Source organism: Thermothielavioides terrestris, chromosome 2 (assembly GCF_000226115.1).
Source record: "Thermothielavioides terrestris NRRL 8126 chromosome 2, complete sequence".
In the NCBI taxonomy this organism is placed as follows: domain Eukaryota; kingdom Fungi; phylum Ascomycota; class Sordariomycetes; order Sordariales; family Chaetomiaceae; genus Thermothielavioides; species Thermothielavioides terrestris.
This window is the reverse complement of record NC_016458.1, coordinates 6567465-6594436: the sequence shown is the minus strand read 5'-3', so window position 1 is coordinate 6594436 and position 26972 is coordinate 6567465. Positions and strand designations below refer to the sequence as shown.

Genomic DNA, 26972 nt, shown 5'->3' with positions numbered 1-26972 from the left:
AGAGAGGTGATTAGGAAGATGTTTTAGCTAAAGGTATTATTAACCTAAACCGATATAACCTCCTTGTTATCCTACTAGCTCTATAAGACTTACGAGAATAGCTTTACCGTAGTAGAAGCCTTTTCTTTAAGAGTTAGCCAGCTTTTCTAAAGATTATAATCGAGCTAGTCTATATTATAAAGCTCTTCTACTGTTACTAGGTTTATAGCTTACTAATCCTCTAGCTTAAATGCTATAAATAATAGATCTCTCTAAAGAGGCCTTAATTTATAGCAAATCTAAATAGCAATAGCTTCTAAGCTCTTATCCTTATCTATAGGCTTAATAACAACGCCTCTATCCTAAAGAGCAGTCTAAACCTAGGGATTTAGAAGGACTCTAGCTAACCTCCCTACCTAGCGAAGGTTTTTAACCTACTTAGCAACAAATAAATATATATTATAGTCTTTCAAAGTATTTTAATGCCTATTATATACTTGTCTAGTGTACTACGCCTTGTTAGTCCTTTTAATGATATTGTCTAGAAAGCTGCCTTTATCTATATTACTATTCTCCTCCTCACCTTTACTTTCGTCGTCGACCTTGTTGGACTTGTATTGCTCTTTAGCCAATGGCTAGGCTCGCTAGTTAGTACTCTATATTATATAGGAGGGCTAGCAGGGCATCCTACTGCGAAAGAACCTATATAAGGGGCTCCCGCCGCGAGAGAACCTATATAAGAGGCTATAAGAGCTTGATGGCCAATAAGGGCTTAATAGCAGTATAGAACTAAGCCCTAATGATAATAAAGCCGGCCGGTATAGGACGCGAAAGCTCCCCTAGCTAGCCGATAGCGTAAAGGCTAGCAATGGCAGGAGAGAGGGTTCTTCGTTAGATTTAGCTATACTATATATAACTGTACAACTAAAATAGTACTGTTAGAAAGCGTATAATCTAGCGATTCAAGAGCATCTTACAGTTCGTCAAAACACCTAGTTTTAGTAGTATTGTGGCTATTGGCGCAATTCGCCCTATTCGATATATACGCTAATCGGGCTAAATCGCGAACTTTGCACTCAGACCAGTTTAGGCTCAAATTGCAATAGGTGATATAATTGGCTATAGGCAGCGTGGTAGGGCTATATAGGGCAAATTTTCAGGGCTAAGCTAAATTTACGCTTGCGTAGCAGGCCAATATAGCCTAATACTGGTCTAAGGTCTAAGATAAGGGTGAGCGGGGCCGCGACGACTTCGAGCAATATCAGCAACGTACAATCGCAAAGGCTTGTCGCAACAACTTTATAAAACCTCGACCAAATTGAAAAAAAAGAAAACCGAAATAACCTATACCCTAACTATAACCCGAACCCTAACCAACGGGGGGCTGGCGCTGCCCCCCGTACCTCTAGCGAACTAACCGCTTAGCGATAGTGCAAACGCCTTGGCGATAGTGCAAACGCCTTGGCGATAGTGCAAACGCCTTGGCGATCAGGGCTACGTAATAACGTTGTAAAAACATTGCCGACAATTGGCCGAAATTAGTCTTAGCGGGACCTCTTTAGCCATCAGCCAACCGATAGCGCCAGCAGCTGACAACAACCTCGCATTGCCTCCCGTCACAGATCCGGCAGCCAAGTTAACACATGTAGGTATGTACATTAGTTGCACAGCTTTGGGCGGCGGTACAGTGATGTAGCACAACGTCTCGCGGCGTGCACTCTCCAAGCCACCACCGCAGGGTCCCGGTTCGACCAGTGTCGCAAGCCGAGATCTTCTCAGGAACTCACCCCGAACTTGTTATCGATATGACCACTCCCTGGTCGGTCTTCGCCCCCTCGCCGCCTCGGTTCGGTTGGCAATTCGATGGACAGACGTCTCTTCCGTCGAGACGGGGGCAGGAGTGAGACAATGTCTCGCTTCCGTGCTCCGTATGTAACGTACGGAATACATAGTAGTGCAGTACAGACCACGGCGGCGACCGTTTTTGTTTCTGGGCATGGGCAGAGGCTGCGGCAGAGGCTTGCCGTGGCTGGCGCATGAATAGATCGAGACCGCTGCCTCCGGAAGGAGTGATCTGAGTCGCCTGATCCCTTGGTGGCCTGATCCATTGGTGCCGTCGTTCCGCAGTGAGACACGCCAGCGCCACAGATGCAGTGACTAACAAACTCGGTAACTTACCTGTTAACTAACTAGGTAGTTACTGGACTGTGTACATGCCAGCTGAGCCGCGACGAGCCGGCCATGTCTCACCGATGTCCGACAACCGCGCCCGGTATCTGGAGATATCGATTAGCTTAGTTATATTTCCGTCCACTGAGCGTGACCGTGCGATCGATGTTGGGTACATGTATGTGGTGTACATTGTGTTTTAACAGTGCACACCTTTGCCTGCGATGAGCTTGTGATTGGGGGACGTGGTTGCGCCAGAGGGAGACGAGGTCCCAATTCCCCGGCCCGGTCCCCCGTGGCACGTGCAGGCGACCAGCCGAGTCTTGGCTTTCCGTTACGCGAAAATCCTGCGCGAACACGTCACTCGTCAACTTCCCGCAACGGCCCGCTGCCACAAAGCGCAACACCAACAACGCCCCTGCACACCGAAGAAGCAGTCAGGCTAGCGAACTCAACGCGACTCACCGACCATCCATCTTTCGCCCCCTCCGCCCGCCGGCTAACGCCAATTCTACTGATTCGCCATCGACTGTGCAGACCGACGTGCACAGCCGACCATCATCTCGCCTCGGGGTTCACGCAGGAAACTTTATGCAATCAGGGCTGATCGACACTCCAAACCACGACCAGCACACAGCCAGCGCCCATCTTTCCCTGCCCACCACCGCTCAACATGGCTCCGATCGCTCCCGCTCAGGCTTGCCCGGCGCAAGTTGCTCCCCGCCGTCGCACGCCCGGAGGCCGTCTTCGGGTGCAGCGTCCGTCGGCGACGGCGACGCCGCCCTCAATGACGGCCTGCTCGACCGAGCCCTTGGCCGGTTGAGTATTGCCGAGTCGCCCAAGTCCGCTGCAGCCGCCACCCACGTGATTGTCGCTGGCCAACGCATTGCCGACTACGAGAATGCTTTGATTGCCTCGTTGCCTCGCCGCAGCACCAGCACCCGCCCGACCTTGGGCTTCAAGGTCACCGGCAGCGCGCGGTCTGACGGCGTGCAGCTGACCGACTTCCCAAACGGTTCGTCCTCTTTTGCTTTGCCGCGGGCGGGTCACCATCGTCAAGTATCTGCTGCAGCTTGACCGCTGACGCGAACGGTCTCTGCAGAGATCCTGACTCAGATCCTGTCCCACCTCCACCCGGATTCGCACGCCTCCGTAGCCCTGGTTTCGAAGCGCTTCTACGCGCTCGTCACCACGCCCTACGCATGGCGCGCCGCTTTCCTGCGATACTTCGCGGGGCAGGACTCCGTCCCGGGGCAAGCGAAAGCCACCCAGCAGGCGAGAGAGGCCGAGTCCTCCGATGTCATCCGGTCCGAGGTCCGCTACTTCACGCGCCTGACCCCCCTCGCCTCGTGGCGGAGCGAGTACTTGCTTCGGACGCGCCTGCTGCGCAGCGTGGCGCGTGGCAAGCCGGGCAGCATCGGGTCGTCCACCCGATCCAGCCAGTCCGGGAAGAAGGCTGGCGCGGTCCTGACCTACAACTCGAAGCTTCCGTGGATGATTAGCCATGTCCATGCTGATTTCACCGGTGGGAAAAAGGGGCCCAGGGTGATTCACGGAACCCGCGACCTTGGTGTGGCCACAGTCAGCGACCCTTCCACCGGCAGGATCGAAAAATGGGGTCTGGACGACCCCTTCTCGTTCCAGCAGCTCGACGAGGTGTTTCCCAGCCTAGAGTTTTACGGCGCCGGCGACGGCCCGGCAGCTGTGCCCAACGTCATGGACGTGAGCCAGCCGTTTGGCTTCGTCGCCGGTGAAGGGTTTCCCGGGGGGCGCCTGTACTTCAAGGCGGCCGGGCAGCTGCGCGGCCACTACCTCGGCCATGACGACAGCGTCCTTGATTCGACGCCTGAAATTCCGAAAATTCCGGGTTCGATTGATGCGATCAGCGCTGTTTGGATCGCTAAGTCGTCCAACGTGACGTCGACAACGCAATCCATGGTTGGCATCATGGCTGGGTCCACGCTCGGGGTGGTGACGTCTTATGCCCTCGGCCGGGACTCCGCCGGTTCGCGTTATGCGGACGGGGACATGACCGCTCGCTGGGTCCTCAGTCCTGGCGTCCCCATCATCGACATCAAGGTGGATGACCAGTACAACCTGCGACGGAAGGCTCTCGGCCGAGTCTGGGCTGTCGCGTTGAATGCCTTGGGCGAGGTTTACTGCCTGACTGAAGTCCCCAGTCCTCGGGTCCGGAAGGGAAAAGCCGAGGCTATGGTGAAAGACGCGTGGGATGCAGGCCGCACCGCATACTGGGAGCTGATCGAGCCCACTCGACGGTCCGCAAGACCAGATGAGTTAGATAAGAATGCCGTCGCGGGGACGTATTCCCCGAGATCGTCTGCCAACGCAATGAACCTGAGCAGAGACCAGGTTGCGGCCGAGGCCAGGGAGATCGAGCAGTTCTTCCGACACACGCCTGCCCACTTCCGAAAGGCCTGCGAGGGCTGGGACATGCTGCGTAGGCTCGAGGTTGACTTTGCTGCCGGAGGTGAAACCGGAGGCGGGGAAGCAATCTTTGTGATCACCTGCGGCAACGAAGAGGGCCAGCATGCCTCTGTACGGCGATTCGTCAAGGGCGCCAACCCGACCGTGAAATCGAGCCCATCTGGAGCCTTGACCCCGGTTGCGCAGCCCCTGGCCGCTCGCGCTTCGATTTTTGGAGGAACCGGGCCGCTTGAGGTGTCCCCGTCGACGCTTCATATTGGAAGCAACGGAAACGGCGAATCGCCACGGGCGTCTGGGATGAGCACCCCACGCCTTGACTCCATCATGGAGAAGGACTACGAAGACGAATGGCGCTGCAGCGAACTTGTGTTCAAGCATAATTCCAGCACAGAGATCACCGCCACCGCAGTGGACATGTCCATGTTTGCCGTCATGGCAGCCTTCGAGGATCCTCTACTCTCAGGATCCGAGGCTGGCGGTGCCAGTTCTCCCGCCACCCCGACTTCCAAGCATGCCACCGGTGAGATTCCCGGCCGGCGCGCGCGGCTACTCGCCATTGGAACCAACACAGGCTCCGTCGTCGTGTGGAACATGCGTGACACAGCCCACCCTGTCGTGCACCCCCTGAGGGTCATACAGACCGAGTCGCCCGAGATTACCAGCCTCGCCGTGTCAGCGCTGTACGTCGTTCACGGCGGCAGCGACAGCCTGGTCCAGGCCTGGGACCCCCTCGCGTCGTCCCTCGAGCCGATCCGCACGCTCAATGCCAAGTCATCGGGCCGCATCCCGCGGCACATCCTCCAAGCTAACCCGGCGCTGCAGCACGCCAACTACTTCGCCGTGCGCGCCATCGCCCTCGACCCGGACCCGGCCGTCCTGCGCGGCGTCCTCGCCTACGGCACCTTCGTCCGCTTCTGGTCCTACAGCTCGGCCGACCAACCGCCCGGCCGCAAACGACGTCTCCGCCACTCGGACATCCACGGCCGCCTCGCCAGCCGCCGCCACAACGGCGCCGTGTCGAGCTACATCGCCGCCGAGGAGGCCGAGCTGCTCCTCGAGGAGGAGCACCGCGCCCGCGAGCTCGACCGCCTCCGCAGGCGCTTCGGCGTCGATGTCGGCGCCGGCGGTGTCGCCGGCCTGACCGAGGACGAGGCGCTGCAGTACGCGCAGATGATCTCGCAGGAAACCTTCCTGCTCGAGGAGCAGCGCCGGCTGAGCGCGGGCGATACCACCGCCTCGTCTGAGGAGGGGGCGACCACCACGACCGAGACGGCCAGCTCGGCGACGGGGAACACGGTCACGCCAGAGCCGAGCCTGGCGGGCAACAGCACTTACGTCATTGCGGGTGGGCCCAGCCGGGGCGGGTTGGCGGTGCTTGGGGAAGATGAGGTGCCTCGAGTGGATGGTGGTGATAATGAATTCGAGGCGCAGCTCCAGCGCGCCATTCGGCTGTCGCTGCTGGAGTCCGATGGCAGTAACGGGCAGCCGCCGCCGTCCGGCGTCGGTGGCGGAAGTACGGGGACTGCTAGCTCGTGCGAGTACGAGTACGAGTTCCAGACGAAGCCGACGAAGGGCAGGCGCAAGGGCAAGGGGAAGAAGGGGCTGGCCGCGTCGGCGTCGGCGTCGCCCGGCGGTTCTGGTTCCTCGGGCTCGGCTCTGCCGGGCGCGGCTGGCCATGGAGCTGCTGATGTTGCGGGCGGTGAGGTCGGCGTGGATGCCGAGGACGATTTGGCGCTTGCGCTGAGATTGAGTCTGGAGGAAGAGGAGGCGCGGTTGAGGAGGGTGAGGGAGCGGGAGGCGGCGGCGGGCGCGGACGCGGACGCGGATGAGTACCCGCCTTTGGAGGGCAACGGGAAGGGGAAGGGGAGGCTGGTTTGAGACGAGCGAGCGAGCGTGCCGATGAGTGGTTGGTTGGTGGCTGGAGATTGAAGTTGCTGTCGTGTAATGGGTGCCTGCTGGTGTGCTTTCTTTCTTGATGCCCTGCGGCGGATGGCTTAGTAGCTGCTCTCCGCGAGCTTCCCACTTTTTGTGCTTTGAGCCTTTAATTATGCGCAAGTTGCTTCTGTTCTCGGCGTGCACGTCTGGCCTTAGACCGAGCACTGCTTGGTAGTTATCAGCCATCTCAACATGGCAAATTGTTGTTTGCGGTTCTGCCCTGAATTACTCATACTCGCAGCGATAACAGTCGATCGACACTGTCCACATCCAACGGCCCGAATCTCGATATCCCGAACCATCCCTGGGCTTAAAACATAACAACCTAGCAGACGAAGACTTAAGGGCCAACAGGTCTCCTCAACGGGCCGCGCGGTCATCAGCTCAAGTCAGGCGTCCAGAGCATCCCAACGACGACAGTACCACCACCACCAGCCGCAGCAGCAGCAGCCACAGCGACGACACCGTGAAGCTGCAGCACAAGGCGTTTGTGCGTGGCAGGGTCCCTACCGTCCCGCTGCTGGCGCTCTACGCCCTTGGGCTCACTGGGACCGGCTGGCACTGTCAACGCCGGAGAGGCCATGTATGCTAATCATGTATGTTTAAGTTTACGAACATGTTGAAGTACCTGAATCTCAGGAACTGGAGTCTCGCAAAAATCTGGCTGGTATCGTACTTCTGATCCCTGTCCCGTTGAGTGCCATGTACATGCATGCCTGCTAACACTCCCCATCAGGGCTGGTGAGCGGGAGCGTATCCTCGCTCAGGGAACCTCATTCCAAGCCCAGTTCGCAGCCATCCACCCGCTTCCCGCAAGTTGATTCCCTCTGGTATAGGCACTCGCCAGCGACCGGTCCCGTCCGCGGACCCGTGGGCCACCGTTGCTCGCGGTGGCCTCCCCTCGGTCAGTGCTGTATCCATCCGACCCTTCATGTTCCGGGATCGGACGACGGTTGAGACGCATTCGCTTTGGAAGGAAGACCAACTACCAATCACACCATGTTTAATAAACTGCAACAGCAAAAGGTTCCGACGACAGACTCGCCCGGCGAGGACACATGCGCCTGGCGACGGGGATGAGGGAGCAAATTCATCAGCTGGGCACTGTCACGCGCAAGAGATAAACATCGCCATGCGCCCATTAATACGACTACATAGACCACAGCTTATTCGCGCGCTAGGTATCCAACCTTGTAACTGACTGGGTTTATACACACTGTCCTACTCTTGCAGTCAGGTATCTATATACAGATATCGCGAGCCGCGACAGGCTCTCGGCCGCCGGGCAACACCCACCCAGCTGTGTCCCTCTCCGCCCCTGAGAGAGCCTCCCAACAATCCCGCGGCTGTGTCGGGTATGCCATCAACCCGCTTGCCGCCACGCAAAACTATTTCTTATCCAACCCGAACTTCGAACGGCACACTACTAAACACTATAATAAACCGGACAGAAGAACAAAAGAGCCGGAAACTCAACCAGAAAAAAGAAAGCTTTGCTTCAGCCTGCTCCGCTCGCAGACAAGCAGCAATGAAACGGAGAACCAGACAAGACAAAAGACGCCCGACGCCGTCACTCCATCCCGACCCTGACCGGCTAAGGCGAAACCGACTAAAACGAAGGTATAAAGAAAAACCGAAACTAGAATATTACCATGCCCCCCACCGCAACCCCCGCAGCCCACACAACGCCCACAAGCCAAGGCCTCGCCAACCCCAGCCCGCCATCCTCCTCCGCATCGCCGGCTTGCGCGGCAGCAGCGCCCGTGGCCGTTGGCCCTGCAGCGCCGCCGGCCCCCGCGCCGGGGGTGATGACGGTGGTGGCGCCGAACGGGTAGCCGAGGGAGAGGGTGGAGCCGACCTGGACGCCGGAGGGGGCGATGGTGACGGACTCGCCGCCGACGACGGTGGTGGTGGTGCCGGTTCCCGGGCCGACGGTGTAGGTGACGTTTTGGATGACGACGACGGAGGCGCCGACCTTGGTGATGGTGGCGCCGCCGACGAGCGCGTACTCGGTGTCGTGCGGCGAGGCGGCGTGCGGCCCGCCCAGGGTGACGCCGCCGTGCGCGGCCGTGATGCCGCCCGGGCCGAGGGTGATGGCGTCGCCGTCGACGGTGAGCGTGGTGGCCGGCCCGGTGAGCTGGTAGGTGAGGGTGGTGCCGTGGATGACGACGACGGAGCTGCCGATGGCGGTGATCAGGTCGCCGCCGGCGACGACCACCTCGGTGGGGGAAGGGCTGGTGGGCAGCGGGAGGGTCCGGCCGGCGGCGGCGATGGTGCTCGCGCCGATTGTGAAGGTCTGCCCCGATACGATGGCCGTGGTGGGCGTGGGCCCGAGCGTGAAGGACGAGCCGCCGATGACGGCGACCGAGGAGCTGACGACGACGGGCACGCTGCCGAAGTCGGTGCTGGTTGGCACCGGCACGTACGGCCCTCCGGTTGCCGAGGGGCGGTCGATGGTGGCGCCGGCGCCGACGACGCGGGTCGGGTCGATGGTGAAGGTCTGGCCGGCGACGATGACGACCTGGGTTTGCTGCGCCGGGTTGTCGGTGATGGTGTTGCCGTTGATGACCACCCCAGAGGGTTGAACCACGACGGTGACGGGAGTCGGCGGGGGGGTGTGGGCCGAGTCGGTGACGCCCTGGGCCGCATTTTGCGAGTTGTAGGCGGCTGTGGAGATGGCGGCGCCGGGGCCCGAAGGGCTCATGTGGTTGTCGCGGGTTTTAGGGTCCTGGCTGACGCCGTAGTTGGGCGTGTTGATGGTCGAGTACACCACGGCCGGGTTCTTGTCCGTGGTGAGGAACACGACCGGCGGCACGCTGGCGGTCTGGATTCCGAAGTTGAAGCTCATGGTTGTGGTGGCTGCATCGCACGTCCGGTACTTGCTGTCCGTTCCGGTTGACGCGCAGATCGATATGGTGAACCTCGGCGGATCCACGGGGACGATGCATGACGCGCTTGGTGCTGGAATCGTAATGGGGGGGTACGGCGGCTTGTAATCGGTGGGATTCCCGTACCAGGTGACGGTGGACGTGTAAACAACGGACCAGAACGTGGTGGCAACGGCCGAGTCCGTGCAGTAGCTGACGGAGACAGAAGGGCTGACGGTGATTGTCTGGTTTCCATAGGTCGTGGACGTCAAGAAGGTCGTCGGCGTGGATGTGACCTGGACATAGCCCAGCTCGGTGCTGTCGGTTGTGTCCTTCGTGAACGTGATGGTGGAACGGTTAGGTGGCCCCTGGGGGGGACCGCCCCGCGGCGGCGTATGCACCGCTTGGGCGGCCGTGGTGGCCGTAGTGGCGGGGGTGGTCGCCGTCGCTTGGGCGGTCGTTGTCACTGCGCCATACACAAATCCGCTGTCTTCCGGGCCCGGCACCCCAGGCGCGACGGATGATACCGGGTCTGCTGGGGGCGGACCCCGATTCGCCCCGGAACCGGGGGCGATGGAGGTTCTCGTCGGCTTGTTTGTTCGAGTCGGGGCATTTGTGTCTGTAGTAAGCTGCCCGCCCGCACCAAACGCCCCCGGATCGACGTATACGCCCCCGGTTGACGTGGCGATGACTACATCAACAAGGACTGTCGTGTCGGGGGCGCTCGAGCTGGCAGTCTGAGCCTCTCCATGCGCAGGGCTTGATGTCGAAGCGCCCGAGTCGGCAGCAACGCTTGCGACCGTTGCTGGCGACTGGGACGGAGGTGCTACCTCTGCTTGGCTCGGCGCGCTGGAGCTGGCGCCGCCCGGGGCGTGCTGAAGGAAATTGATGGGCCCATCTTGACGTCTAACTCGATCTGCTCCAGACAGTCAGCACCAAGAACGATTGATCCTTCCGTTCTCCCCGGTTTCTCGTTTCTTTGCTTGTTTCTGCTTCTTCTTCTTCTACCTTTGCCGGGGGATGCTGACCTCCGAGGACGTGTTCGAAACCAAGACCGGAGAGCACTGCGATGGAGAGCAGCACTTGTCTGCCGCCGACCATGCTGTTCCGGCTCGGAAGTTTTCCTGCGCTGGGATGCGGTGGATGCGGATGCGGATGCGCTGCGTCGCTGTGGCAGACTGCAAGTCTTGATCCGGGCCCGTTCCGCCTCGTCCGAGCATCTGAGCACTGAGCCCGAGATGTTATCACCAGAACTTCCTCACCAGCATCGCGGGCAGCGGTGTGGCATCACGGGACGAACTGGGAACTGGCAGGAATGCTGGGAGGGCCGGGGAAGGAATGCGCTGTTGTGTCCAGAGGGGCACCTTGGCCGGGGTGCCGGGAGTTGGACGGCGGATCCCGTCGATGATCGGTCGTAGATCCGTGACAGCAAACAGGCAGCGGCCATCGAGCCACCGCGCATCCGAATAATCACTGTGCAAATCCCCTCGCCAGTATACTACCCCGTACCACAGTAAGGTACACAAGCGTACCGCAGTAGTAGTGTACGCGAGATTGGCGGGCATTTACGGGCCGGAGCACTGGGCACTGTGATGTGCGAGCAAAAGGGAAATTTGCTCGCCGGCTTTGAGCCTAATTAGCCTGCTATGGGACGATTTCATTTAGTGACTGTGCGGTGCGGGACTGCTTTGCGGAACTCAGAGATAGCTGTTTCCCTGCCGTGGACACACCACTGAGCGAGAAACGGGCGGCCAACAGGGGTAAGCAGGGCCAAGGCCCACGGCCGATGAATGAGCAAGGGGTTTGGATGAGGATCTGTTCATGCGCAGGGATTATCCCTGCCAAGCCAGCCTCTCTCCGGGGCGACGGGACTTGCGAGAGGGCCGGAATTCCTCGATTGGCCAGTCTCGGCCGGAGGCGATGCCAGCTGCCGGCCGGCTCCCACGCGCACATACCTCGTGTACCTTGGCAAGGGAGACCGAGTAGCAGACGGGGCTGGTGGAACGCGATGGAGGAGACACCCTCCTACAATACCTGGACACATACCAACCTGGAACGTTATGATGTGACAATAGTCGTTAACGTTGAACTACACCAGTGCATCACATCGTCGCGAAGGACAAGTTCGCATGCGGTTTCTTCCGCCGCTCAGCCGGATGCGTCCAGGTCGCCGACTCGTTTAACGAGCCGTGGTCAGCCTGTGCCGAGCTTTGGTTCAGTGTAACGGAAGAATTGATCGAAGCGTACCGGGGACCACTGAAAAGGAGCGAAGACCTCCGCGACTTGTCGCCTGTCTTGGCATGTCCCTCGGCAGTAGTCTTTGATCAGCCGTTGCGTGGCCGTCACGGTCGCTCAAGGCTGAAACAGGGAATCTCCTTCGAATTACACTAATCAAACGGGGGCAGCTGGGGAGGAACAAGAGCAAAACACTACACAGTGCATCCTTTTGCAAATAACGCCATCATGTTCGTGCCGGGTCAGAGATACACAACCATCCTATTCGGGGGTGTAGATGGTCGACAGCTAACGTTCACTAACAGTTGAAGCGTCCTCCGTGCCCATGCTACGGAAAAGTTACGGCGAGAACATTCCCCAACAGCCACAAGCGGATCGACGCGGTGGCGCTTCTCAGTGGGGGCCGCCATGACCTTCTCGGCAATTGACCATCCCGACGGAAGAGGAAGCTGGGGCCGCCAACCCACGGTGGAAATCGGGGCCGAATCTCGATCTGGCCCACGGCGGTTGAGGACTTGAAACTCGGTGGCGTCAGCTTGCCAAGGTACGGCTTGTTTCGAAGTGACTGTTATCAACCAGGTCTGGAATACGGATACACTATTCCGCACATACAGAGATAACTACACTACAGTTGTACATATCTGTGTACGGATGTACAGAATACGGATACGGAGTCTTTATACGTGAGGAACGACACCAAACGTTCACATGTTCGGAGCAGGGTGTAATTACCTCGGTGTGATAACAACGGCTCTCGAGCAGATTGCGGGCTTGCAGCATTCCAACTATGTCTGGCCAGTGAGATTGTTGACCATGCCGCACCGTCCAAGGCGCTCAATTCTTGACCGAGTAACTCTTTAGCTTCCCAGCGGATCGACCATTCCAGCTTAGGGTTTGGTTTCGGAAGACTGCACTCTGTTGGCCATGCGCGGGATTACTTGGAGACAACCAGCGTCCCGGAAGATCATGATAGCTGCAGAGCAACCGCCCCGCAGCCAATGAGCTGGCACGGCAAGCGAATAAGGGGCGAAAAGACAGCCCTCCTGGGAGCATTGAGAAAATCGACTGTGAGAGCAAGGAGGTGATCGCCAGGTGACTTTGTTCAACAAGCAAAAGTTGATGATGATATCCCCGCAGCCAAGACGCCCATCTACCAGGAGTCCCGCAGGCGAGTCATGATCACGCCAGGGGGCAGGAACTGGAACTTCAGGTCTTCTGTGGGAGGCGGGCCCCTCGATGCTTTGAACGGGGGAGGCTGCGTAACTCGCCAGCAGCCGCGAGAAGAGCACAGGATAGGCGGTCGGCCGTAGGCCGTCCACTGTTTGCCTTCCAGAAATTCCGGCTGACGGCCGTGGCCAGACTCGCGGGTAAGCAGTGTAATTTATTAACTAGCCCGTGATGTCATGTGGCTGCCAGTTGCGGGTGGAAGCACAGAAGCTGGAACGACGGCGGCTTGATTGGGTGTGGCGGCAAAATGGGTGGCATTGAATTTAGCCGGGGGTGAAATATATTACTCTTGCCGTGTCTGATGTGTCCTTCATGCCTATTGAGGACCGAGCTGCCCAGATGGTCGCCCGCCGGAATGCCCGCCGGGCTGGCAGGAGGGATGGCTTCGCTGTCGTCGATATTTAACCAATATACTGTGGTACAGGCCTCCACCAACAAAGACCGAGACGACACGATCCTGGATAATCAGGACTTTTTCTGCCGCTTGTTATTGGTGCGCTCCAGACTGCTTTACTCCCACCATTTGGCGGACGATAAGACGAACGTGGACGAGTTCTGTCGGTGGATGAGCGCTGCGGGATCCCAACCGGCACCAGGCGAGAAAAGGCTGTTCGTAACTGTGTTCCACTGACACCGACCGCGCTGCTGGTGGCCACGAGCTCCCCGCCCGGTTTCAGCACTGGCACCCTCCGTCTCCCCGGCATTTGCGGTGCCAGGGGCGGCATACATCGGTACATACACTCCATTACACGTAGTGTGGTTACAAGGGCGTACATACAAAACGGCCTCGAAGCGAGGTTCCCCGCAATGTCGCCTGAGATGACCCGCGATGCAACCACTGAGGTGCCCCAAACGAGGTGATCAGCCCTGGCATGACGGATCGTCGGGACCCTAGGACAAGGGAGTGATGATTCAACACCAGGACCCGGGGGTCTTCAACTTGCACAGTATAAACCTGCCGTGAGAGCATCACGACCTTGATGTTTAGGAAAACGGTTGGTGACAACAGCACGCGGTTCTTCTTATCTTGATTTGTCGCTGTCCGGGCATCTCACAAGCTGGTGTCCGGCCTTGCCGATGGTGCGCTGGCTTCGGCAGGTCGTTCCTGGACGCAGGGCGGGGGCACAGTTGAGGGGAGGAAGACTGACGCGTTCGGATATCGGACGAACAAACCCTGCCGTCGCTTCTTGTGTTGAGATGCGAAACTCTCGTCAGACATTCCGCGTGGTATGCAGCCAGTCTCAACCCGAGAACGCGGAACGCCGCAAAACCTCTCGTTGGGAATCGATCAGCCACTGGGCTAGCCGCATCGACACGCCACGTGCCGGGCAGGGCTCCTGCTCGTTATCGCCGTGTGGTCTGTGAAGCGCAGGGCAAGATGTGGTGTCCACCTTGCATCTCGCGTGCGCAAGCTGCCCGCCCTCGCCGCGGCGTCGCAATCTGACGCTTGATGATTTTTGGCTGCAATCTGAACAGCACAGTCGGCTTTCCCAAATCAAAAAGCCTGGAGGTAGCGGCTGGTTTTTGTTTTGCCCTCGGTTTGGAGAACGGAGAAAGGGGAGATAGGTTCAGGGGACAGCAGGCCCAAACAGTTCACAGTGGCTGGCTCTTTTACACTGGCCAGCTGCCCCGGCCGGTCCCCTGTCGTGCCGCGGAAGGGCCCTGGTTCCTTCCCTTGCTTTGGGGAAGGTGGGGATAGTTAACAGGCATCATTTCCAGGGCCGGGGGGTTGATGGGATAAGGCGGTGGAGGGAGGTGCTAACGTGACGCCGTACTGTGCACTGTGGTTACCAAAGGGTCCCGTCGGTGCTGGTTGCTTTTCTTCGAAACAGGCCCGAGTTCGCAAAGCTTCCGCGTGCTCCCGTCCCCCAGGTAGTTAATCGGTGCGGGTGGCTCCTGCCGTTCAACCGTTTTGTAGCAGGCATTGTGCCTCGGGACAACATCCAATGCACCTGCCGTTGTCAGCCCGTCGGCTCCCTGTCAACTTTTCCACACCGGGGACGGCTCCTGAGTTTTGTCGACTTTGAGCCAGGGCGACGCATGGAATTGGATACTGCTTAATTGACATCGACGCGGGAACGGCGCAACACCCCTCAGCCCGGTCCAGTCCTCGGATCCAGTGCTTCTGTGCTGTTAGCACCCGCCGATCTTTCCCGCTCGAGCAGGCACCCCCTAGGAAGGCAAGACATTTCGCCCAATCCATCGAAACAAGGTTCCGTTTTGATTTCCCAGGCTGGTGTTTTCCGCCGTTGCATTCCTCGTCCCACGAGACGTCGCGCCCGCATGTCTGGTGTCTCCCCCTCCCCACAACTGCCTACACAGAACGTTGCTGTCGCCTGTCTTGCTGTCGCCAGTTGTCTGCCGGCCATCAGCTCCCCTTTCCAGCCCCCCTCTCGCGCTGTGCGCTGTGCGCTGTAGGACATTGATCGCGGTCTGGTTCCTGTTGTTGCACCATCAAATCTCATTTCGTGCGACGCACGGTACGGATCCAGAGTTCTGTGTACGCTGCTACGGCTTACCGCTGGGCGGCATGAGTGAGAGCTGGGCTCGATCTGCGCAGTCCCCTCTTCCGTACGCATCCTCCTTGCCTGCCCGTGGCCCCCGACATATCGTTACGCGCTTGCTTAGACTTTCGCTAACACGCTCTACAGCTCATGGCACACCGACACGGCCTCGGACGCGTCCTAGGGCCTCTCCTCTGGTGACCGAACGCCATCACTCGCGCGCCGTGCGGGCCCCCGGGGTGCTGCAACAATGCGGTTGCCTTACCTCGGCGCCGCTGTCGTTCGTCACGTCCTGCCGCTGCTGCTCTCCGTGTCGCAACTCGCAGCAGTAGCAGCAGCAGCAGCAGCAGCATCCGATCCGCCAACTCCAAGCCCGCTCTGGATCCAGCCGTCAGGCGAATGGTGCGTCTTGTCTTGTCCCTTGGATTTTGACCCTCTGACGCTGTGCGTCCTGCTGATCGCCCTGCTAGGTATGGCATCGATGGAACTTGGTCCAACTTCCTTTTTTACGTTGGTTCTCCCGCCCAGGTGGTCTATCTGACCGTTGCCACGGCCCTGTCTGAGATCTGGGTCATCTCGACCGGTGGCTGCGTCCCAGGTGAGTGCTATCGCGGGCAACGACGGAGACCCCGCATGTGGTCAGCGCCGTTAACAGGGAAGAAGTTCAACTATGCATCGATGCCCGGGGCGGCGTCTTCGACAGTTCACAATCCGAAACATGGCGTTCGCTGGGGGCCTGGCAGTTGGGCATGAACTACACGGGCATGGGCGGCAATGGGGACTACGGGCTGGACACGTTCGCCTTCGTCAACACGGTGACGCGGATATCCACCTCCATCAAAGGGGCGCTGGTGGCTGCCATCAATGACACCGACTACTACGAGGGATATGTGGGCGTTGGCGTGACGCAGGGCCGATTTGGCTCCAACCTAACAACCCCTCTCATCTCGCAGTTGGCCGAAACGTACGGCACGATCCCTAGCCATGGCTACGGATACACGGCGGGCGCCTATTACCATGACGGTAAGTCGCGGCCGCCACACGGGCCGCCAGGTACGCGACATGGTTTGCTGACGAAGCACAGATGGAAAGAACAGCGGGACCGTCGCGTCCTTGACGTTGGGGGGATACGATACGTTGAGGTTCAAACCGCATGACACCACCTTTTCGCTTGACCCATTAACCCGACTACCCAACGTCCGAGTGCGCGGGATCACCGCCCAGGTGACGTCGATGGATCACGCACCCACCAAGAACTGGACGTCGACGGAGCGGCCCCTCGTGACTATGGACGATTCCATCATCGCTCTCATTGACACCTCGACGCCTTACCTCTGGCTCCCCACCGAGGTGTGCGAACGCTTCGCTGCAGCTCTGAACCTGACGTGGAGGGAGGACTTGGGTGTTTACGTCTTTCGCGACGGAGCGCAGTACACACAGTATCAGTCCGACACGTCGCTTTCCTTCACCTTCACGCTTTCCAGTTATCAGAATGCCGACAACTTCGGACAGCCCCTCAACACCCCCGGAGTCGTCAACATCACTCTCCCGTCGGCCGCGTTTGCGCAGCTCCTACGATACCCCTTCAAGAATGTCATCCAATGGGGGAACTCGAGCATTCCATATTTTCCCCTTAAACGGTCCACCAAGGAAGTCAACAATAATCAGTACATCATTGGGCGCGTGTTCATGCAGGAGGCATATATGATTACCAGTTACGACCGGGCCACTTTCTCGGTTCATCAGTCTCTCTTCCCTATTAACGCCGCTACGAACTACTCGCTCGAGGCTATCACGAGGCCGATCGATAGTCCATACCCGCAATACCAAGCACCCAGCAGTCCGAGTCAGGGGCTGAATTCTGGCCAAATCGCCGGCATCGTGATCAGTGCCCTCATATCCGGCAGCATTTTGGCATTGGTCCTCTGGTTCTGCCTCCTACGCAAACGGAAGGCGAGGCCGAAGGAACCTGCACCGCAAGAGGAGGAAAACAAAGAGGGCCCTCAGGCTGCTGAAGAGGAAGACGACGAGCCGAGGAGTCCGGTCAAGAGGATGTTCACCAAGATCATCAGGAAGAAACGATCGAGGAAACCCGTTGCGCACCAAACGGACGGGAGCACCGAGCACCCAGTTGAGGTCGGGGCTGACGCCCAACACCAGGTCTTTGAAATGCCGGTGCCGCCTGAGCCGGTTGAGCTAGACAGCCACGATGTTGGAGACGAGGAAACCGAGTTTGGCGCCGACCGCACCGATGGTTTGAGCCAGTACGAGATCACCAGGCGGAAACTGGACCGCCAGTTGCAGGGACCAGTGCCGACCTACACTCCGACGGCGTTTCCTCCCCCGGCGCCTGGGCCGGAGAAGTCGATGCAAGATCCAAGTCCCGTTGCTCATCACAGGCCGTCCGATGAACCGTCTCCGGCGTTGTCACCCACGTGCGCCAACGGCAACTCCCTTCCCGCTTCGCTTCCTTCTCCCTTGACGCCACATGGGGATTGGACCAGCCGCATGTTTGACCTGCCGTCGCCCATGACGGTTGCACCTCCGTCGAATCATCTCAACGCTTCTTCCAACGGATCCGATCCCAGCAGCTACTCTCCCGTCTCACCCCAGTCTCCAAATTCCCCCCACACTTATGCTCCTTCGTCCCTTACCCGCTCTGGTTCGAACGCTTCGCCCACTTCTCCAACCGGATCCGTGCAGCTGCCTTCCCCTTCGTTCCAACGAACGCCGATCGACCCATCGCGAGTGGTATGCCTAGGGCCTCTGCCGGAGAATATCCAGCTTCCACGCCTGCAACCACCAATACCTCGGATCGTGACTCCCAGCGACGCTTCGTCGCATGCTGAGCCCGCTTATCTCGGTCCTGAAGACTTGCCACCCCCTCAACCTCTCGGACATCGTCGATCCCAGACTCAGGGCTCCACCGATACGCTCGGCAGCAACTTCACTGTTGATGAGGAGACCCAATTGAGATCGGAGATTGGAACAAGAATCGAAAGCGCGACACAAGGCCACCATCCCCAGGCCCAGGGCCATGACCACGACATACCGCGCAGTCCTCGTAGCATGACCGTTACTGAAGAGACCCAATTGAGATCGGAGGCTGGGACAAGAATTGAAAGCACGACACAGGGCCAACATCCCGAGGGCCATGACCACGACATACCGCGCAGTCCTCGCAGCATGGAGCGCATCGAAGCCGGTTCGGAGCTCATCCACGTGCCGCAGGTCGCGGAGAAGCGATATAGCTGGGAGGACCAGGACGATCGTCATTTAATGCGACGGCCATAACCCCCCGGTTTCACCCTATGTTTTACTACGCAGCGTACATATTCCTGCCGAAATTTCTCTGGATTTTGTTTGAGAAGCTGGGTTATTATATACCACCACTGCCATGGCTGGCTTTTCATTTTGGGTACAACGGGAGCGAGGCGTTTCGGAGTTCTCTACTAGCCCAAACCTGGGCGGACGGGCGGGGCAAACGGACAGATGTGTCTTTTCGGCGTTGAATCTGCGAAGGTAATCTTGAGGAAGGCGTTGCAGAGGCGCAACATGGGGAGCATTCGGGTGAAGAGACCTGGAAGCTGTCAAGCTATTTGTTTTGTCCAATGAAGCAAGTTTGGAAGCCGCTGGGAGTCGCTGGCGCCAAAGACGGGAGACGTCTGCCCATTTTGAGCCGATGGAAAAGGAGCGCGTTAGCTAGCTGATAACTGGGCTCTGGGAAGAAAGCCGGTAGAACAAGTAGAAGCATCCAACTAACTTGATGAACTTCTAAATCGTCGGGGCCGCTTCCCAAGAGGTTGACTTCTTGTGGTAGGACACGGACTTACTTGGCCATCTACATGATCACGTTCACATCAACTATGTCGTTACACCTCTGACTTCACACTGGACGTGGTGGGAATCTGGATCTGGCCTGCTTCCCGCTGCAGTGAGCCATCCAGACACCTCTGGCGGCGTGTATGTAGTTACAGTTACGACGTTCTGACACTGCCCGGCTCCAAGACTGGCCAGCCCCGACCCGGTTGCTGTTGCTGTTCTCCCTTCTCGCTTCGCAGGGTCCTCGGCTTTGAGCAGATACCTTACCTCACCTATATACGCCTCTATGTATGCACACATGTATCTGCCTTGCAGTCCTCCCTGGAATACGCCCATACCGAGCTCACTCTCCCCCAGAGCGTAAAGCTGAGTGTTTGTCGGCGGTCTAAACGGAAGGTCACTCCGCACAGATGCATACTAGCATGGACGGTCTCCTGAACAACCTTGTTTTGGCCCTCCTCTATGGGCTGCTATCAAAGTCCCATGTTTACGGTACAGCACACAAGAACCTCCGAGTTCGTCTATTCCCCATGTCCCAGTCCGCCCAGAACTATGGCCCAGAACAAAGACAAAAGAGCCCAACGCCGGTCGCTGCACTCTATCAACGCAAAGGGCCATCCATCCAAGCCTTCTTCCCACCAAACCCCGTCGCCCATAAACTCAACTCCGGCAAGCGCGGCAGGCAGGGCATTCACCACACCTCCTGCCAAAACGTCAGATTTTCCGGGTTAGAGAACCACTTCTCGGCCTCGTCCTTGTTCGCCACCACGCCGCTGATGACCAGCGCATCGAGCAGGGCACGCCGCACGGAGATGGGCATGCGGCCCGCGTTGCCGCAGACGCAGACGATGGGGTGGCGCCTCATCAGCGCGCCGACTTCCTCGGCGTGCTTGCGGATCAGGTGCTGCACGTAGTTCTTGTTCGCGTCGTATTGGACGGCAGCGAGGATGTCGTCTGGACGCAAGGGTCCGGAAAAGTCGGCTCCGGTGCCATTTTGATCGGGGCCGGCGACGGTCCGCGGGTCGGGGACGATGTTGTCGCGCGAAAAGGCCGGGTAGACGATGAGGTTGGGATAGAGCGGCCACTCGCGTTCAAAGTAGAAGTCGGCCGAGCGGTTGCGGCAGCCGAAGAAGAGGAGCGTGTCGCCCGCGCCTCGGTGCTGGGCGCGCTCCTGGATGACGGCGCGGATCGGAGCAATGCCGGTGCCGGTGGCTATGGCAATCAGAGGTCGGCGCGCCTCCGCGGGGCTGTCCACCAGAGCGGGGCCACTGGAACTCGACAACTTGACCCGTACCTCGGTGCCGACGGCAAGGTGCTTGAGGTAGCGCGAGCAGAGGCCCTGGCGGGGCTTGCGGATGATGGTCTTGTACTCCACGAGCGCTGCTAGGATTTCAAAAGTGAACCTGTCGTCTTCGCGAGGGGTCTTGAGATCAATGCCTCCATTACAGACGCTGTACGCGCGGCCGCGGATGACGGGGAACAGATCGAGGGCTCTCCGAAAGGGGATTTTGACGCCCGCGAAGTCTCGCAGGAGTTCGATAATGGTTCGGCGAGGGCGGCATGTGTAGTCATAGAACTCTTGCTCGTTGCCGGCCCTGGTGAACTCCATGAGCCGCTCCTTCTCCCTCTTGTCGTTGGTGAAGAATATCAATTCCCGGATGAAATTGCGCTTCGGGACAGCCGTAATGTCCAGGTTGTGGGTCAGCAGATGTCGCAAGGTCGCACCACTGCGGTCAACAAAAACCCCCCGAGGGCACGACTTGATCTCGAGGGGCAAGTCTGCCACGGCTCCCCAGTCCATCAGGGTAATCAGCTCCTGGACGTCCTCGGGATAGTTCTTGGGCCAGATGGTCAACACCATCTCTCCGCTAATCTGGCTGAGGACCTGGCGGTCTCTAGGCGTGAGCTGCACGTGGAAGACCAGCCGACGAACATCCTGCCAGTGGTCGGGCGGCGTCACTCGATCATTGCCAACCACCATGGCAACTTTCGTGTCGGGAATCGGGAGCAAGTCCGCGGGTGGAGTCGCGGGGATGCGGGGAGATTCTGGCTCGAGGAGATACTTCTCTGGATGGTCTGTGAGGATATTGTCCTTGTCCAGCGAGTCGACAGGCCGGCCATTGGCCCGCTCCCAGCTTCCGTCTGCCCGAGCGCTGTGGGCGGGGAACGTGACATTCAGTCGCCTCCAGTCTTCGCGGGCCTGTTCCGCAGCGGACGGTGGATTGCTGATGTGGGAGCGGGCCGCGCTCTTCGTCCTCGAGGCTAGGAACATGCGCTCATCCTCGGCCCGCGGCGCCGCTTCGTCGACGTCCATTCTGACGGTCGGAGTGGACGGTGCGGACGGCGTGGACGGGAGGGACGAGGTGGGCGAGGAGGACGGCATCAGCTCGAGCGAATACTTAGGCGCGAGCGGCACGTCATCGGGGATGGGGCGGACCGAGTCCGGAAGGGGGTAGTCGGCGACCATGGCTGCCTTGAGCTCTTGAGACCACGGAAGATAGATGCTGTCGATGCTGTCGAGCGCAAGAGCTGTCAGCACACGGCGGGACAGATCGGGAAGGCAAGAGGTGATGGTTCCTTACCCGTTATCGTGCCGTTCGTCGCCCTCGCCGGGTCTGAAGAACTCGATCGCTCCGAGTTGCAGGAGCCGCGCTCGCAACTTCCGCGCCGCCCAGTTGAATCTGATTTCGCAGCCGGATATTAGCGGAAGGAGCCCTCATAAACAACCGCAACCGTGCAAGATCTCTCGTATGGGGAAGGAACAAAGGGACGACAGCAAAGGAGTCACGCCGGAGAAAGCCGCCGGCCCATCAAGCAGGACAGGACACAGTATAATGATAACCCAGGTAAGATACCGAGGCCGGAGCGAGCACCTACTTCAAGTACGAGCTGTCGCCCAGCCCAAAGATGGCGAACCGCAGAGACCGGAGACAGTTGGTGTTGTTGAGCTTCTCGCGCCTCAGATTTCTCCAGAACTTCAATGCGTTCTTGGGCATGTCGCCCTGCCCTGTGGTGGATGTCACAAAGATGACGAGTGATGCACGCAGAACATCTGCCTAAGGTACCGTATCGAAAGCCGTGTTAGCGCTCACCCTAGGTACCCGCTGGGGCTTTGAGATTTCGAGATTCCGCTCATCTGAAGCACCATCCAGCCCCGGGGATGCTGTGGTGCAGAGACGCGCAGGCAACGCACCAGTTTGAAGCCGTCCATCTCGTCGACTGTTGTCTGGAAGTGCAACCGCCGGGCCATGTTGCCCAACTCGGCAGCAATGTCTTCGGCGTTGCCAGTCTCGGACCCGTACAGCACAGCCATGCTCCGGCCCTCAACCGAGGGCGGTTGCGTGTCTCGGCTGGAGCCTCCCGCCTCGCCCATTTCGCAACACCAGGCCGAGATCTCAGATATCTACCAATCTCCAGATGGTGGATATTGGGCACCCTTCGTGCCCCCCAACCCCCCAGCCTGCAGGATCACCCGCCTCCTGCCGCTTCTTCCTTGCGCTTCTCGCAAGTGATTACCCGGGTAGCTCCAAAGCGGCTGGGCTCGCGCATCACCCAATACTTAAGAAGCTCGTAGTGAAGTTGCCTCAGAAGCAAAAAGCAAGTGGGAATGGTGCTTTTGCGTGGCCCTTAACAAGAGATAGGTCCACGACTAGCACACACAGGGTCGTTGTCGGTAAGGCTGCACAACAGCTCCGTGAGCGGTCTCAGTCGAGCCCACCAAGTAAGAGGCAAAAACAAAGTTCAAGAACCCTGACGTTGCCTTCGGAGCCAGACCGGAGCTGGACGGGAGTGGCGGCTTCCATCCTTATCAGATCGAATGTGGGGCATCGCTGGTTCACATGCACGGATGTACTGTACATGTATGTACGGATTAGTCACCAGAAGCTGAGCCTTTGCACAATTGGGTTCGAGTTTCGCACAAAGACGACAGATGCTCTTCTTGCCTTGCGGCTCTGCTTGAACCTGGCCAGAACCTTACCCGATTACCGGCCATCCTGTCACCGGCAAACCTGCTGTGCAGCGAGGGCTGCATGTACACTACACGACAAATCCACACGGATTATTCCGTGTATAGTGTACCACTGCCAGTTGGTTACAGTGGGGAGGGAGGTGGCTTTGCCAGAAACTCAAATTTAGCCCCTGCAATCCTGTGCAAAATTGCCGTGTCGCATCTTTGGCTTCGCCAGGCACAACGACTCACTCCCTGAACATGACCGTAGCAAATGGAAACATAAGGAATGCTAAAAGGTCTCCCTGCTTGTTTTCCACCAACACTATGCTGAAGTATGAAGATGACAGCAGAGGCACAGGGATAACCCCATAAGCTATTTGAAAAATACCTATGTTACCATCAGATCAGGCGGGCATCATCATCAAACCGATATATGATCTTAGCCGAGTTGTCTTTTGTATGCTCCTGTTACTGTACAAAGTATATGTTCATGCTAGGTAGCTGGGCTCCAGCTGATGGCTAAAGAGGTCCCGCCAAGACTAATTTCGGCCAATTGTCGGCAATGTTTTTACAGCGTCAGTACCCCGCCAAGACCGCCAAGGGGTTTGCACTATCGCCATGGGTTAGCCACGGGTTAGTTCGCCGGGGGGTATGGGGGGCGGCGCTAGCCCCCCGCTAGTTAGGATGAGGGTTATAGTTAGGGTAAGGGTCAAGGTTAGGGTGAGGGTTAATGTTATACGCCGATGGTCCTCGGTGACTATCTGACGGTAAACGTGTAAGGGTGAGAAAGATCAATGCCTCTCAGCCTTGTCAGCTGATGAGGCGGTACTCCTGAACACTAGTATGTGTCACAAAAGTATATTGATATAGTCTATCTTCCTACGAAGGGGTTCTAGGTGAGGTTCCCCTTTTTAAGGGAATATTCGTTACCCCTGACCGTAGTGCAGTTATAGGTGTCTTTGCTACAGTTGTATATAATAAGTGCCTAGGGATAAGAAGAAAAAGATAGTGTCTTCGCCATTATTATAGAACTTAATATAGGATAAAGGAGTATATAGGAAGGGAAGAAAACTAATCTATATTATACTTTATATAGGTTTTATATTCGTTATTTCGTCCTATAGCGAAGTCCTCTATTGTAATATATCTGTTCACTTGTTCTATTTATCGAGATTGACTATACTATTACTAGTATAGAGGTCGTCTCTTCTGACCTTGGATGTCTTTGTTGCTACTTTACGTTCAGTGGAAGTAGGCGTTTTCTTAAGCTTCTTAGGAGGATATATCGGTGTTTCCTACACTTTATCGTCAATAGTTACTTTACATTGGCGCTTAGTAGCGGTAACTTCGATCGTTTTAGCTTTTAACGTTGAATAAATGCTTTTATTGCACTAGCTTTGTAACATCTTAGCTAATGTCGTTGGTGTAATTGGTAGTGTAGCTTTAGCGATGGGTGCCTTAGTAGGCGTTCTTTGGGTAAGTAGCTATATAGTCTTAGTGGAGTGTATAGCTATTACGGTTATAGCTTAGCTAACCTTAGGTACTAGTTCTTAGCGTTTGTCGGGCTAGATAGTTGTAATAGTTTGTTTTACAATTTCCATCTCGTTGGGAATTACACTTAATACAATTATATAGGCCTCGAGGATTATTGTATAGTGTTTAAGGTCTTGTATACACTTTGATAAACTTATATAGATAATGTCTTATATATTGGAGGTTATATATATAACTATGTCGACGTCTTTATAGAGTATATTATCTATACAATAGAGTTCTATTATAGTCTTGTTATAGGTTTACTATATATTGCTAATCTTCTTGATCTAATAATAGTATATTTTATCTAGGTTGGCCTAGAAGGCAAAGGTATCTAGCTCTATATATCTAGCGTTCTTATTTATATCTATAGCGCCAATATGTTTTATAGATTCTATAGCGATATTCTTAATTTCCTTAATGTATACTTAGTACTTTTATACGAAATACAATAGGTCTTTGGTAAACGTCTATACGGTCTTTATATTAGCCTAGAGGGATTTAATAGCGACGTTGTTTATAGTAACTATATAGCCGATACCGCTTGCTATATCTATAGCTTTAGCGTTATTGTAGTGTACTAGGCCGAGCTTTACTAATATTGTGTTGATAGATAGATTGCCCTCCCCTTTAGGCGATATATATTGTAAGGCGAGGATCTTAATAGCGGTTGATATATAGCTTATAGTCACTATTCTAGTCTCTTAGAACTCTTTAAAGGCCTTTTTGACTATGCCTTTGATTCTATAGACGTGTAAGTTGTAAGCGAAGCTAGCTAGTTTGTCACTAAGGTCTTTTTTCAGGACTATACGATAGAATCTAGTAAACTACATTACGAGTTTAGCTATATATTCTTCGTTATAGCCGAAGTCTATATATATATAGGCGAGTACCTTGCTTATAGTGGCGATATACTTGTTCGTAGCTTTCATAGGGCGATAGGAATAACTGTAGGATATATAGGTCTTTTATAGCTCTAGAATATAATATAGCTCTATAGCTATATCCTCCTTATTATTAATGTAATTGGCTTTGTTGTTGTCTAAGGTATTCTAGTCGTCGTCGTTTATAACTACTTTGTTATTGGATACGATATATACAGCTTGCTAAGGCTCTTTACACTATATATAGGCGATTGCGACGTTATCGATAATAGGGTATTAGATCTTAGGTGTATATTAGAGGGGTTGTTCTCCTTCTATATACTTATAAATAAGAAGAGCGTTGAGGTGCTCTTATACTATATTGCTATTTAGCGTTTCCTTATAGTCTTTGGTGACTTTAGGCTTGTTGTCTAGAATGACAATGAGGCCTAAGATAATAGCTTGCTTTTGTTCCTTGTATATAGTTTCTAAACTGTTTTAGATCGCTTTAGCTATATCAGCTTTCTTAGCGACTGTCATTTCGTTGTTATAGGCGACTTTGGCGATAATGTCCTTGGTTATAGCTTAGTAGGATATATATACTTCTATAGTATATAAAAGGGTATTAGGTATATTGGTGACCTTTATAGTACCTCCCACTTACTTTATAGCGAGGTGAATGCTCTTTCTTTTTTAGGTACTAGTAGTATAGGTTTTAGTAGGAGTCTTTTATATATAGGGAGGTATTCTATATACGACGAAGGCTAGTCGGGTATCTCCCTTGATAATATTGATATAATTATACTCAAGTACTTTGCTACTCAATAATGTTAGTGAGCTAAGAGAATCGACTATATAGTCGCCTCTATTGTTGACGTAGGCACTGTGAGAATATATAGCGGATTGTTTCGAATTACGAATATAGTATAAACATATACCGATTGATAGTAGTTCATATAAATATATATAGCTTAGTAATAAGAAGGTTTAACGATTAATTATATAGCAAATACAAATAACTACAATAAGGAATTGTTAGGGAAGATAGATATATTAAGGTTGATATATAAAAAGAAAGGAAATTGTAGTGGCCTACGTTAGGCTATTCTAGAAGTAAATAAAAATAATAGTATAGTGCCTATAGCCAATGAACAGTGTTGCTATCTAGCGGTGGCTAGAGAATAGAACATTGTGCCTTCGAGGCTTGAAGCCCTATACCTTTATAGCAATAGGATAGCTTTCCTTAACCATTTATAGGTCAAGGTCAATAGCGAATCTAGATATAGGAAAACTGGAATAAGCAAAGTGCTTAACAAACTAAATGACTATAGTTTTATAACTAAAAGCGTTGGTAATGTCTAAGTAAGGGGTAAAGAGAAGAAAAATCAAAGGATCTATAAGATAGAGGACAGCGCTTATACGTTTGGTAGCGGTATAG

At 55.9% G+C, this 26972-nt stretch overlaps 5 protein-coding genes across 5 annotated transcripts; 2 read left to right on the top strand and 3 right to left on the bottom strand.

Moving 5' to 3' along the window:
* Nucleotides 1–2456: 2456 nt before the first annotated feature.
* THITE_2114984 (uncharacterized protein) lies at nucleotides 2457–6576 on the top strand. The gene is made up of 2 exons (XM_003652981.1): nucleotides 2457–3163; nucleotides 3251–6576. Exons 1-2 carry the CDS (start codon nucleotides 2740–2742, stop codon nucleotides 6469–6471), a joined length of 3645 nt encoding a protein of 1214 aa, XP_003653029.1. The 5' UTR covers nucleotides 2457–2739; the 3' UTR covers nucleotides 6472–6576.
* On the bottom strand, nucleotides 6577–7193 carry THITE_2114983 (uncharacterized protein). Its single transcript, XM_003652980.1, has one exon. The coding sequence runs from the start codon at nucleotides 7109–7111 to the stop codon at nucleotides 6908–6910; it is 204 nt and encodes a 67-aa protein (XP_003653028.1). The 5' UTR covers nucleotides 7112–7193; the 3' UTR covers nucleotides 6577–6907.
* Nucleotides 7194–7601: 408 nt separating this feature from the next.
* THITE_2114981 (uncharacterized protein) lies at nucleotides 7602–11048 on the bottom strand. The gene is made up of 2 exons (XM_003652979.1): nucleotides 10424–11048; nucleotides 7602–10311 (listed from the first exon to the last, which is right to left on the bottom strand). Exons 1-2 carry the CDS (start codon nucleotides 10494–10496, stop codon nucleotides 8168–8170), a joined length of 2217 nt encoding a protein of 738 aa, XP_003653027.1. The 5' UTR covers nucleotides 10497–11048; the 3' UTR covers nucleotides 7602–8167.
* Nucleotides 11049–15489: 4441 nt separating this feature from the next.
* On the top strand, nucleotides 15490–18806 carry THITE_2114980 (uncharacterized protein). Its single transcript, XM_003652978.1, has 4 exons — nucleotides 15490–15763; nucleotides 15832–15959; nucleotides 16025–16384; nucleotides 16446–18806. The coding sequence occupies exons 1-4, from the start codon at nucleotides 15612–15614 to the stop codon at nucleotides 18653–18655; spliced, it is 2850 nt and encodes a 949-aa protein (XP_003653026.1). The 5' UTR covers nucleotides 15490–15611; the 3' UTR covers nucleotides 18656–18806.
* A 767-nt stretch (nucleotides 18807–19573) lies between these two features.
* THITE_2114974 (uncharacterized protein) lies at nucleotides 19574–22979 on the bottom strand. Its single transcript, XM_003652977.1, has 4 exons — nucleotides 22377–22979; nucleotides 22061–22239; nucleotides 21766–21864; nucleotides 19574–21696 (listed from the first exon to the last, which is right to left on the bottom strand). Exons 1-4 carry the CDS (start codon nucleotides 22554–22556, stop codon nucleotides 19875–19877), a joined length of 2280 nt encoding a protein of 759 aa, XP_003653025.1. The 5' UTR covers nucleotides 22557–22979; the 3' UTR covers nucleotides 19574–19874.
* Between the last annotated feature and the right edge of the window lie 3993 nt (nucleotides 22980–26972).